The sequence below is a fragment of the Manis javanica genome, chromosome 8, assembly GCF_040802235.1.
Source record: "Manis javanica isolate MJ-LG chromosome 8, MJ_LKY, whole genome shotgun sequence".
NCBI lineage: Eukaryota > Metazoa > Chordata > Mammalia > Pholidota > Manidae > Manis > Manis javanica.
The window spans coordinates 53,060,227-53,072,818 of NC_133163.1; the positions used below are offsets into that span (position 1 = coordinate 53,060,227).

The following is a 12,592-nucleotide window of genomic DNA, read 5'->3' on the forward strand; positions in this document are numbered from 1 at the left end:
AAATATATGAAATAATCCATTTTAGAATTGTTCTATAATCCTTCAAAGAAATTATAAATTAGAAATCTCTTAAAATATCATCTCTTTATATCTAAATTTAATTTGAAGAGTAAGAAGATAAAATAAAACAACATAGGCTCTAAACCCTAAATAAGTTCCATTACTCACAAGAATATATCTACTAAACAATCGAAATTATACTAAAATGTATAACATATAGCTATATATATAAACAGAAGCACCCTGGAGAGTGGGATTTATAACAAAGGATTGACATATGATTTAGAAACTTTAAGACCAATAATTTAATCCTTTAAATATTTATTGAGTACTTTCCATATTTAAAACACATCTCTAGGTGCTGAAGATAAAAAACAGCTCTCTTTAAGAAGCTTATGATCTAAGAAGAGGGTCAAATAATATGGATGTTAAGTTGTAATCTATACATGATAAAAAGATTGAGTGAATTTTCTTTTTTTAACAAACTGAAGTCCAAGAAAATGGAAAGTAAAAATACTTTCACTTTCTGCTAAGAAGGTAACTGATCCATAAGGAAATTCTGTTTATTAAATACTTTCAGCTATTAGGAAAACTGAAAATTAAATATGAATTACCAATGTTAATAATAGCTGATCAGCCAAAATGGCCTGTTTTCTCTGAAGTTAAATTTTAAAAAGTTAAAGTAGAATTTTATCACTTTTAACCAATGAAGATTATAAGACTTAAAGTAGATTAGAAGATTACAAGACTTTAAGGAGTGATGTCACCAAGATGGTGACACAGGTCATTGCCAACTTCACTCCCCCTTACAAAATAACAACTGACAACTATTCATGGACAAGACACCCCTGAGAAAATCCTAGAATGAAGGAGTAAGGCTGAAGCAACCACTCTACCATAGAGAACAAGACAGACCCACTGGAAGGGTCAAAGAAGCAGCTACACACTGACTGCATTGTCCCTCCACTGTCCCTGAGCCTACAGTTCCTCCAGTGGAAGATAACCCAGGGTAGATATCCAGCTCCCTCAGCATTGTAAGTGGTTTCTCAGGAGTCCCCACTCTAGTCTCACCTCACAGAGATCATGGGGGAGTCTGTGGGGACTGACCACTGGGAATCTGATTTTGATGGAGAAGGAAGGAGGGGCTTGTAACAACCAATACTAGGAGCTTGCTGGACTGAATTCCTAACTTGAGCAGCCAAGTAGTGCTTTCAACCAGAGCTGCTCCTTATCTGCAGAGCTGAGATGGTGGCCCAGTCCAACCAAGGAACTCAGCAGGGCACAGATATGCTTGAGTCATGTCCTCAAACAAAGAGCCTTACCAACCCACAAGCCTTATCTGCTTCCCCCAACCACTGCCAAAGCAGGGAACCTGAGTCATAGCCCTGCACATTGCTGAGTATAGGCCCCAGCCTCACTCAACCAAAAAGCCTGGCAGAAACACCTGGAAGCTGCATAGCCCAGCAAGGCTTGAGCAGAGGGCATGGCAGGGAGAGTTGATCATCCAAAGAGCAAAGCCATTGGTACCATTCAGCCAGGGAACTTAGGGCAAAAGTCAGCTTGAAACAATACCACAAGAGCAAGTCATTTTGCCTACACCTCCTGGGCAGGGAAACTAATTTATAGTCCATTCCATCATTGAGTACAGCCTTCAGCCCGCCCCACCAGGAAACAGCCAGAGTATGTGGGAAGCTTCAAAGACTATCCAATAGCCCTGCTCATAGTGGCACCTGAACAGAGAGCATAGCCTATAACTGTACTCATCTGCAGAGCCAAACCAGTGACCCTGTCTGGACAGAAAATCAAGGTACCATCTTGCCTGATTCAAGTCCCCAAAGAGCTATACAGGCTTTGGGGTCTATTCAACTGCCCTGCCAGGGTAGGGAAGCTAATTCATAGCCTCATCTTTGTTGAATATAGCACCCAGTCCCAAGGGTATTTTCCTGTCTAGAAAGCATGACCAGAGAATGCAGGCAACCCTGTGGCCCATCCTACAGCCTTGCTTGGGCAGGGAATCAAGGCAACAGTCCTATCCAACTGTTCTCAGCCAGCAACACCCCCCAACCTCAAAGTTTAGCAATGGCTTGCCCCCAAAATAGATTCTAATGTCTAGCTTACCTGCCCAACAACACTACCGGAACACTTGTCCAGAAACCAAAACTGAGCTGACTGGTGAAGAACTGTCTCTGCCAAAGAGGATCTGTAAGGTCTGGAAGAGGAGACTGCTCACTCAAATGTACAGGTATCAACATAATGGATCAAGGATTATGAAAAAGTAGGTAAATATGACACCACCAAAGTAAATTACTAAACTCTAATAACTGAACCTAAAGAAATGGAGAACTATGAACTGTCAAAGAATTCAGAATAACCCTTTTGAAGAAGTTTAATGAACTACAAGAACACATAGACAACTAAACAAAATTAGTAAAATGCACGAACAAAATGAGCTCAACAAAGACATAGAAACCATAAATAAAAGATCCTAGAGCTGAAAAATACAATGACTGAACTGAAGATTCAATAGATTCAAAAGCACACTTGACCACAAAGAAGAATCACTGACCTAAAAGACAGGACATTTGAAATTATCCAGTCAGAGGAAGAAAAAGAAAAAAAAAAGAGTGCAAAAGAATGAAGAAAGCCTATGGAACTTACGGAACACAATCAAAGATACAAATTCACATTATGTTAATTCTAGAAGAGGAAGGAAAGGGGACAGAAAGTATATTTAAAGCAATCATGGCTGAAAACTTCTCAAACCAGGGCTGATAAATGGACATCCAAATCCACGATGTCCAAAGGACTCCAAATGGAATGAACCCAAATAAGACCACACTGAGACACATTATAATTGAATTGCCAAAAGTCAAAGACAAAGAAGAAATATCAAAAACAAGAGAAAAGTTGCAAATTACATACAAGGGAATCTCCACAAGACTTTGGGCAGGTTTCTCCAGAACCTTTTCAGGCCAGGAGAGAATGGAATGATATATTTAAAATTATTGAAGGGCAGAAACTATCAAGTAAGAATTCTATGCTAGCAAAGCTGTCCTTCAGAAATGGAAAGAAAAAAGACTTTGCTGAACAAACAAAAGCCAAGGGAGTTCATCACCACTAGACCTACCCTACAAAAAATGCTAAAGGGAATTATTTGAGTAGAGGTAAAAAGATGCTAATTAACATCATAAAAACATAAGTCATAGTGTAAAATTCACTGGTAATAGTAAATATATAGTCAAAGTTTGATTCTGTAACATGGCTATGGTGGTGAGCAATTTACTTCCAGCTCCAATTTCAAGTTTAAAAAAAATGTGAAAATAACCATAACTAAAAAATTTGGCATTACACACACAATATAAAAATATATGTCAATGTAACATCAATAACTTAAAATGTGAGGAGGAAGAGATGTAAAATTATAAAGTTTAGGAATGCTATTGAAGGTAAGTGGTTATCAATTTAAAATGGGGTATTATAATGTTAAGATATTTTATGTAACCCTCATGGTAACCACAAGGGAAAAACCTGTGGTAATTACACAAAGAATATGATGAAGAAGTTAGAGCATACAGGTATCCAAAGAGACACAGAAACAGAAAAAAAGACAGTAAGCTAACAAATAAGGAATGATGTATCTAGAAAACAATTAACAAAATGTCAACATAAGTCCTTACTTATCAATAATTACTTTAAACAAAAATGGATTAAATTCTTCAATCAAAAGAGAGAATGGCTGAATGGATTAAAAAACAACATCCAACGATATGCTGCCTACAAAGTCTCACTGTAACCTTAAAGACACACATAGACAGAGGATGGAAAAAGACATTTAAAGAATTGGTAACCAAAAAAAAGCAGAGGTTAGTTATACTTACATCAGATAAACAGACAAACTAAAAATTGTCGCGTGCCCTGTCCTCGCCGGCAAGAACAGCATGCAACAACAGCAGGATTCTTCTGCAGAAAGCTTTATTCTTCAGCTCTTTGTGAAACAAATGAGTTGGGCAGGACCCAGAGGGGAAGGAGAGGCTTGCTTATATAGTTCTCATGCTCTGACCTGGTTGGTGCGGCTCCATATGCCTTATTAGCATAACCATTTGGTGGGTCTCATTGGTCCTTATGCCAAGGCGCAATTAGCATGTAGTTTAGTGGTGTGGGATGATTTGTCATTAGGAAGTTCGGGGCCTTCCGGCTGCCCTGCATTGGGCGCTATTTTCTGAGCGCGGCTGCCAACATCTCCCCCTTTTTTGTCTAACAGAAGCTCAAGGCGGAACTTGCCAGCAGAGGCGGAGACAGAGGTCTGACCTCCATCATACTTCCTGATGCCCCCTTTTTGGAGAGGGGTTCTGGGCATCTACCCCTATGCAGTCAGGCATGCCTCTCAGAGGGGTCCAAGACCTCTTGCAGTGCTTTGCCTCGCATCCTCTGGCTGGCGTTGGGACCGCTTGGTACAAAGGGTTTGGACCCTTTTTCTCAACCCTCTTGCACCATGAGCTTCTTAAAGAAAGCTGTGATTAAGCATTGAGGTACTCGGGCCTGGTGCAGTGCCACATGGGCTCAGGGTGCAAGAGCTACCTCAAGCTAAAGCCGAGCTTCCTTCTTAAGCATGTTGAGCCACACTTGGGGAGAGGCGCCAACGTCTATCGCCATTAGGGCTTGAGCAAGGATCACCTTGTCCTGCTTATGTTGGTTGCGGAGTCTGCATAACAACCAGAGTAAGAGCATGAGACCTCCAAGCAGGAACACGCCCATCCCAGCCATGCCCGCCCACTCCTTGACGTGGGAGAGAGCTCTGAGGAACCAGGAAGAGAGTCCTTCCGCTACGGAGATATCTAGACGGGTGGAGTTGATGTGGATAATTTCTCGCCGCAGCTCTTCTAGTGTCCCATCGAAGTCTTGGGACCAGTTTCCTGAAAGATACTGGGACAGGTCTCGTGACAGATTAGCTGCCCGTGTAAAATTTTTATATTGAATGCTAGTGATGCAGAGGGCACGATATTTCCGCTCACATCCCAATTGGGCCATTTGCCAGAGCACCTCTATTTGTTCTTCCACGAGATCTATGCGTTGATTGAGGATCATTATTCCTCCTTTCAGTTTGCCATCAAGTGTGGACTGTTGGTCCAGGGCAGAAGCTACTGAGGCTGCAAGGTTATTGAGCTCTGTAGCCGATTTGATGGAGGTGTCTAAAGCTATACCAGCGGCGGTGGCTGCGACCGCGGTCGCGGAGATCAGGAGCACTATGGCGGCTGTAACACCGAAATCGCGCCTTTCTCGAAACAGAGTCATGGTGTTAGGGGCGTCTACAGGAACAGGGACCCAACAGGGGATGCGGACTACCAAAGCATTGGTAAAGTTACGCGCATCCCAACACTGAGACAGAAAGCAGGTTTCATTGGAGCAGGAGTCAAAGCTACTATTGGATAAGATAAACAGAAATGGGGGGTATACGCATACTGGAGAAGGTGGAAAAAGGGAATTAGGTGACTCTGGACCTGATTTTGCTGAACACGTGTAGTTCTCGTTGTTATGGGTCATGATCATGTTCCAGTGTGCGCGCATGTGGTTATTCTCGCACCAAAAGGTGATATTTTTTACACCGATTCCCCCACCCTGGAGGGCGGAAAAGGGGGAGAGGTCGGTACACGAGCCATTGACTCCACACAGCATCCATTTATGGAAGGGGTTCATGCTCAGCTGCTGACGAAACTCGCCTTCGAGCACCTTTACTGGCCACCAAGCCTCATTGGCTGGCCGTCCCTCCATATCTGGGGAGATGGTAAACTCCTGCCTCTCAGTTGCCCACGTTACTACAGTTGACTGACAGTCAGTCCAGGGCCACAGCTCTCCCTCATAGTCGCCCACACAATGGGAGGCATATTTGGGTTGATGAGGCCTGTCGGTGGAATTGGTCCTGGGAGAGTGTACAAATGTGCCATTGATCCAGAGAACCATCTGGTGGATAGTCATGTTCTTATAGGGCGGGCTCCCTTCCTTATTAGGCCCTTCAAATTTAGCTGACATAACGGGGAGGCTACTGGCCTCTAGAATTATGTCACTGAACCATCCGTATTTCCTCCGTTTCGGGGAGATACAGCCAGCTAGATTCTGAGTGGTGAAGCATAATGACCCATTAGTTACGAAGGATCGGTTTTCTCCCAGGGGAGCTACTAGGGTGTCTTTAACTAAGTAGGGCAAGTTCATACTAGCATTGGTAGTGAAAAAGCGCGGAAAAACGGCTGCATTGAAACGGACAGGCATAGGCTTAGGAAAGGCAGACAGGATTCCCCATCTCAATACTCCCTGAGTCGGGGTCTCCAGTGTCAGGAGCAGGGTCAGGAGGTATAGCGAAGTCATCTCCTTTGTTTAGGACTTTCCTCGTTAGGCGCTTCGGGATCCAGAAGGGATTTTCTTCACCCTGGGGGAAAACACACACAGCTCCCCTGGATCTGATTATGATTGGATCTGGGCCCTTCCATTGGTTAGATAACACGTCCTTCCATTTTACTAGTTCTTGTGGGTCTTTGGCCACTGATTATGGCGATCCGCTGCTGTATGGCCTTGAGCATCCAGATTCAAAAAATTTATAGTGAAAAGTGCTAGGGCTATGGCAGTTTTTGGTGTGGGGGGTATATCTTCAATTCCCCCTTTTTGTTTAAGTAAATAGGATTTGAGCGTGCGGTTCGCGCGTTCCACAATCCCTTGACCCTGTGGGTTGTAGGGAAGGCCAGTGATATGTTTTATCTCCATGTGATGACAAAATTGAGCAAATTTTGTAGAGGTATAGGCTGGGCCATTGTCTGTTTTCAGAATCTGTGGTAACCCCCATGCGCTCCAAGCCTCAAGGCAGTGCTGGATGACATGGGAAGCTTTCTCTCCTGACAATGGGGAGGCAAAGATGACTCTTGAACAAGTATCCACGGATACATGTACATATTTCAGTTTCCCAAAAGACGAAATATGCGTCACATCTATTTGCCAAACTTGTAAAGGCCTAATACCTCTGGGGTTGATCCCAACATGAGGTGTGGGAAGGAAGCTGCAGCAATGTTGGCAGCTAAGGACAATGTTCCTAGCTTCGGCCCTGGTTATGCTAAACTGCTTGCGCAGTGTTTCGGCAGTGACATGAAATTGTGTATGGAATTTTGAAGCTGTGGTGATAGGGTCTAGCAGGGGAAAAGCTATATTTCTGGTTGCGAGGTCTGCCAGGTGGTTGCCTTGGGTCATAGGCCCGGGAAGGCCTGAATGTGCTCTGATATGAGTTATATACAAAGGAGATTGCCTATGAAGTAGTGCTGATTGTATCTGTTTGAACAAAGTGGCTACTGGGCTGGACGCTTTGATTAGCCTGGCCACTTCTAGAGATTTGACTGCATTAACTACATAACAGGAGTCAGACACAATATTTAAAGGTTCAGGAAAGATTTGTAGGACCTCTAAGACTATGCGACATTCCACTATTTGTGGAGTGTCAGGCGTGTAGCCTTTTGTCACAACTTTGCCATCATGGACATAGGCACCTGTGCCTGTCTTAGACCCGTCTGTGTAAACTGTTTTTCCATGAGGCAGCGGGGTTAGGCTAGTGACCCGAGGAAATACTAGGAGATGATTTTTGGCGAAGTTGATGAGGGGATGTTTAGGGAAATGATTATCAAAGGTTCTTGAGAAACTGTAAGCAAGTATGGCCCAATCATCGTTCATAGCACATAATACTTGTATCTGTTCTACGCTGTAAGGGGTTATAATTTTAGCTGGAGCCTCTCCGAAATGTGTCATGGAGGTTTTTACTCCTCTCAAAGCAAGTTTGGCCACGGCTGCTGGATAGTACTCTATTGTCCTAGCCTGAGAGGCTTGGGGATGGATCCAGATCAGTGGGCCGTGCTGCCATAAAACTGCTGTTGGCAGCTCCGGGGTGGGAAGCACACACAACTCAAAGGGTTCATTCGATTGCACTCTATTTAATTGTGCTGTCATCAAAGCCTGTTCTACTTTGCGAATGGCTTGTAATGCCTCAGGTGTGAGGGAGCGCGGTGACGTTAGTTGTGGGTCTCCTTCTAGGGTTTTAAATAGTGGAGTCAATTCAGTGGTGGGTATCTTTAAGTATGGGCACAACCAATTAATATCCCCTAGGAGTTTTTGGAAGTCATTCAAATTTCGCAATTGATTATGTCTTATCTCAAGCTTTTGGGGGCAAATTACATCTGTGTAAATGGTTGCTCCTAGGAATTTGCTAACACTAGATTTTTGGACCTTCTCGCTTGCTATATTCAGTCTCCAATTTTCTAGGGATCTAGTGAGATCTATATATGCTTCTTCTATTTCCGCTGGTTGTGGGGAGCAAAGAAGGATGTCATCCATGTAATGGATGATCTTTAGCGTGGGATAGGTCTTACGAATTGGGTCTAGCGCTCGCTGAACGTACAGTTGACATATGGTGGGGCTATTTGCCATTCCTTGAGGGAGGACCTTCCACTGAAATCTGGCATCGGGTTGTTCATGGTTAATAGCTGGCAAAGTAAAAGCAAATCTTTCCCTGTCCTTGGAGCTTAGAGGTATAGAAAAGAAACAATCTTTAATATCTATTATGAGCACTTTCCATTCTTTGGGTAAGGCAGAGAGGAGTGGCAGTCCCCGTTGTACGGGTCCAAGCATTCTCATTTGAGCATTTACTGCTCTCAGATCATGAAGCAACCTCTATGATCCTGACTTTTTCCTGATTACAAATATGGGTGTGTTCCATGGGGACACAGAGGGTTCTAGGTGTCCCACTTGGAGCTGCTCTTGCACTAAGCAATGAGCTGCTTCTAATTTTTTCAGAGGATAGGGGCCACTGAGGAACTCATACGGCCTCCTCTGTGAGCCAAGGTATGGGCATGGCATCTTCAATGGCCCCTATGAAAAACCCAGGCCATGACGGTCATTCTTTACTTTGGGCAGGATGGGCTCTATGTGTCCCTGTTGGTGTTTCCCCAGCCCCTTGCCAGGGATGTATTCCATGTCCATCATCATGCCTTGGGCGGGGGTGGAGTATTCATTAATGAGTTTGAGGCCTAAGTCTCTCATGACATCCCTCCCCCATAAATTGACCGGTAGAGGGAGTACATAAGGGGTGACTGTACCCTCTTGTCCTTCAGGGGCTCGCCATTTCAATGGTTTGGCACTAATTGAAGGGCTTGACTCATATCCTAAACCTTGTAATGAATGTGAGGATTGGGTCACAGGCCACTTGGAGGGCCACCAGGTTGCAGAGATAATACTTTTATCTGCTCCAGTGTCTAGGATTCCCTCAAAGCTCTTTCCCTCTATTTGAAGAGTTAATTTTGGTCTGTCTGCTAAATCTAATACTATGAAGGCTGAATCCCAGTCAGAGGAGCCGAAGCCCCTTTCTCCCCTCTCCGTGTTGGTAGCAGGATAATTGGCGTGGAGACTAGGTAAAACTAAGAGCTGGGCTATGCGGTCTCCCGGGGATATAGGATAGATTCCTCTGGGAGCCGAACACATGATTTTTACCTGTCCTTCATAATCTTGATCTATAACTCTGGGATGAACTACCAGGCCTTTCAATGCAGCAGAAGAGCGCCCTAGGAGTAACCCAATGGTATTTGGTGGTAGGGGGCCTTTAAAGTCTGAAGGGATAGGCTGAACTCCCATCTGTGGAGTCAACACTATTCTGGTGGTGGCACGGATGTCCAATCCCGCGGAACCTGAAGTGGCTCTCCTTGGGGGGCCTGGTTGTTCCCGAATGACACTTGCGTGCTGGTTGCCCCATATATTTGCGGGCCCTGGTGACGGGGGCCCCTCTGGGCGTTTTTTGGCAGTTCTAAGGGTTTCCCTTCTATATCTTTAATAGACCGGCACTCATTAGCCCAATGCCTGCCTTTCTTACACTTAGGGCACAACCCAGGGGTCTTTTGGGTTGTTTGTTCTGAAGCTGGGCTCCTACACTCTCTCTTTATATGTCCTAATTTCCCGCATTGAAAGCATTTGATACTTCTGTTAGTGATCCTGGCTTGTTTGTGGCTCTGTAATATGGCCGCGGCTAGGCCCGCATTGGTGAGTGGCCCTCCTATTTCTCTACAGGCTTTCAACCAGGCATGTATCCCTTTTTGTTTCCAGGGTGTTATCGCCTGTCTGCATTCCTTGGTACATTGTTCAAATACTAATTGCTCCACTAGGGGCATTGCTTGTTCCTGATCTCCAAATATTCTGCCTGCGGCCTCCATCATACGAGCGACAAAGTCAGAAAATGGCTCGCTCAGCCCCTGAATAATTTTTGTCAAATTGCCTGATACTTCTCCTTTGTTGGTGAGGGCTTTCCATGCCTTGGCGGCGCACGTGTTTATTTGTGCGTATACCTGTAAGGGGAAGGTGGTCTGGTTGGCTACCCACTGTCCTTGGCCCGTCAGCATATCATATGACCACGCAGGCTGTCCTTCGGCCGCGTTTGCGCGTGCCTGGGTCATGCTGATATCATGCCACAATGCCTTCCATTCTATGTATTGCCCCATACTAGAAAGGCATGCCTTAGTTACATATTGCCAGTCTGCGGGTGTCATGGCTGTCTCTGTTAATCTCTCAACTTGTGCTATGGTATAGTTAGCACTGACTCCATAAGCCCGAACGGATTCTGCTAACTCCTTAACTTGTTTATGGCTCAGGGGCTGGTGAGAGCGTACGCCATTATCCTCAAATACAGGAAACATTTGTCTAATTGCCTGAAGAGTATCTGGGTGGCAAAAGGAGAGTGCGCCACTCACGTAAGGTGGCGGGGCAACGGCCGTCGGGGGACACCCTGCTTTCATTTTTTCCTTGGTCCGCTTTTCAACTTTGCTGGTTCCCTTACTTCTGCACTCTGCGGTTTTATTCTCTTCCCCTTCCTCTGCGGACGTTAATTCCTCCTCAGATTCCCTATTGGAGAGTTGGAGGTCCCTCAACTCTTTCCAGGGGTACTTACTATTTTCTCCGAGGCGATCGTCACTCGCTTCTCGGGGCTCTTTCGCTTTTGCCCTAGGCGGGCTTTCTCCCTCACTCTGAGGTTTCTTTACCTTCGTTTTTGTGGCCTTTTTTCAGCCGCGCGCGCTCTCTGTTTCCCGTTCCATTTCTGACATGCTCTCTTGGATATCTGTCAATGCTCTCTGACCTTCTTTTACTACCTTTTCACATCTCTCATCTTGCAGACAAGCTCTAATCAGTTTCCAGAGGGGCCTGGTGCCTCCCCTCAGGCTACCCTCCTCCTCCTCTCTATCAAGATCTTTCCCCAGTTTGTCCCAGCTCGGGATTGAGAGGGACCCTGAACAAATGAACCAGGGGGCCACACGGTCTATCTCCTTCACAAAAGATCCTAAGACTTTGCTGGAGACCTTCAAGTTTCGCTCTTTGAGAGCTGTCTGCAGCGCCGTGACTAATGACGGTGCATTCCCCATGGTGCCTCCTTATTTACAGAGAACCATCAACCATCATCCTAAAAGGCAGGGGCCTCTCGGAACTTACCCCTCCGGGCTTTCTTCTGACCTGCAGTTCTGAATCCTCTCCAGATGTCTGAAGGGTCCTCCCTGTGCCGGTGATGTTCTGGTTCCCGGGATTCGGCACCACTTGTCGCGTGCCCTGTCCTCGCCGGCAAGAACAGCATGCAACAACAGCAGGATTCTTCTGCAGAAAGCTTTATTCTTCAGCTCTTTGTGAAACAAATGAGTTGGGCAGGACCCAGAGGGGAAGGAGAGGCTTGCTTATATAGTTCTCATGCTCTGACCTGGTTGGTGCGGCTCCATATGCCTTATTAGCATAACCATTTGGTGGGTCTCATTGGTCCTTATGCCAAGGCGCAATTAGCATGTAGTTTAGTGGTGTGGGATGATTTGTCATTAGGAAGTTCGGGGCCTTCCGGCTGCCCTGCATTGGGCGCTATTTTCTGAGCGCGGCTGCCAACAAAAAATGGTAAAAAAAACAAAAAAAGATGAAGAAAGATATTATATAATGATAAAAGGTTCAACCCACCATAGAAATATAATTGTAAATATGAACCCAACATAGGAGCACTTAAAAATATATAAATCAAAAACTAACAGAGCTAAAGGGAGAAATAAACAGCAATGCAACAGTACTTGAGGACTCTAATACTCAATTCTCAACAATAGGTAGATCACCCAGATAGAGTGTCAATAGGAAACTGTGGATTTAAACAACACTATAGACCAAATGGATCTAGCTGACATATATAGAACATTTATCCACAACATCAGAATACACATTCTTCTCAAGTGCACATGCAACATTTTCTGGAACACACTCTGTATTAGGCCACAAAACAAGTCTTAGCAAATTCAACAAGACTGAAATCACACCAAGTATCTTCTCTGACCACAATGGTACATAACTTTAAATTGATCACAGGAAGAAGACTGGAAAACTGACAAAGACATGGAAATTAAACAATACTCTCCTGAACATCCAATGAACTAAAGGAGAAATTTAAGGGTAAATAAAAGAATATCCTGAGATAACTGAAATGGAAACACAATACACCAAAACATATGGGATGCAGAAAAAGCAGTTCTAAGAGGGAAGTTTATGGCAATAAATGCCTACATTA

General features: G+C 44.6%; 1 protein-coding gene across 1 annotated transcript; it reads right to left on the bottom strand.

Annotated features, from left to right (window-relative positions):
- Positions 1-3,955: 3,955 nt before the first annotated feature.
- Positions 3,956-11,920, bottom strand: LOC140843086 (uncharacterized). Its single transcript, XM_073211290.1, has 2 exons — positions 11,494-11,920; positions 3,956-6,421 (listed from the first exon to the last, which is right to left on the bottom strand). Exon 2 carries the CDS (start codon positions 6,358-6,360, stop codon positions 4,585-4,587), a length of 1,776 nt encoding a protein of 591 aa, XP_073067391.1. The 5' UTR covers positions 6,361-6,421; positions 11,494-11,920; the 3' UTR covers positions 3,956-4,584.
- Between the last annotated feature and the right edge of the window lie 672 nt (positions 11,921-12,592).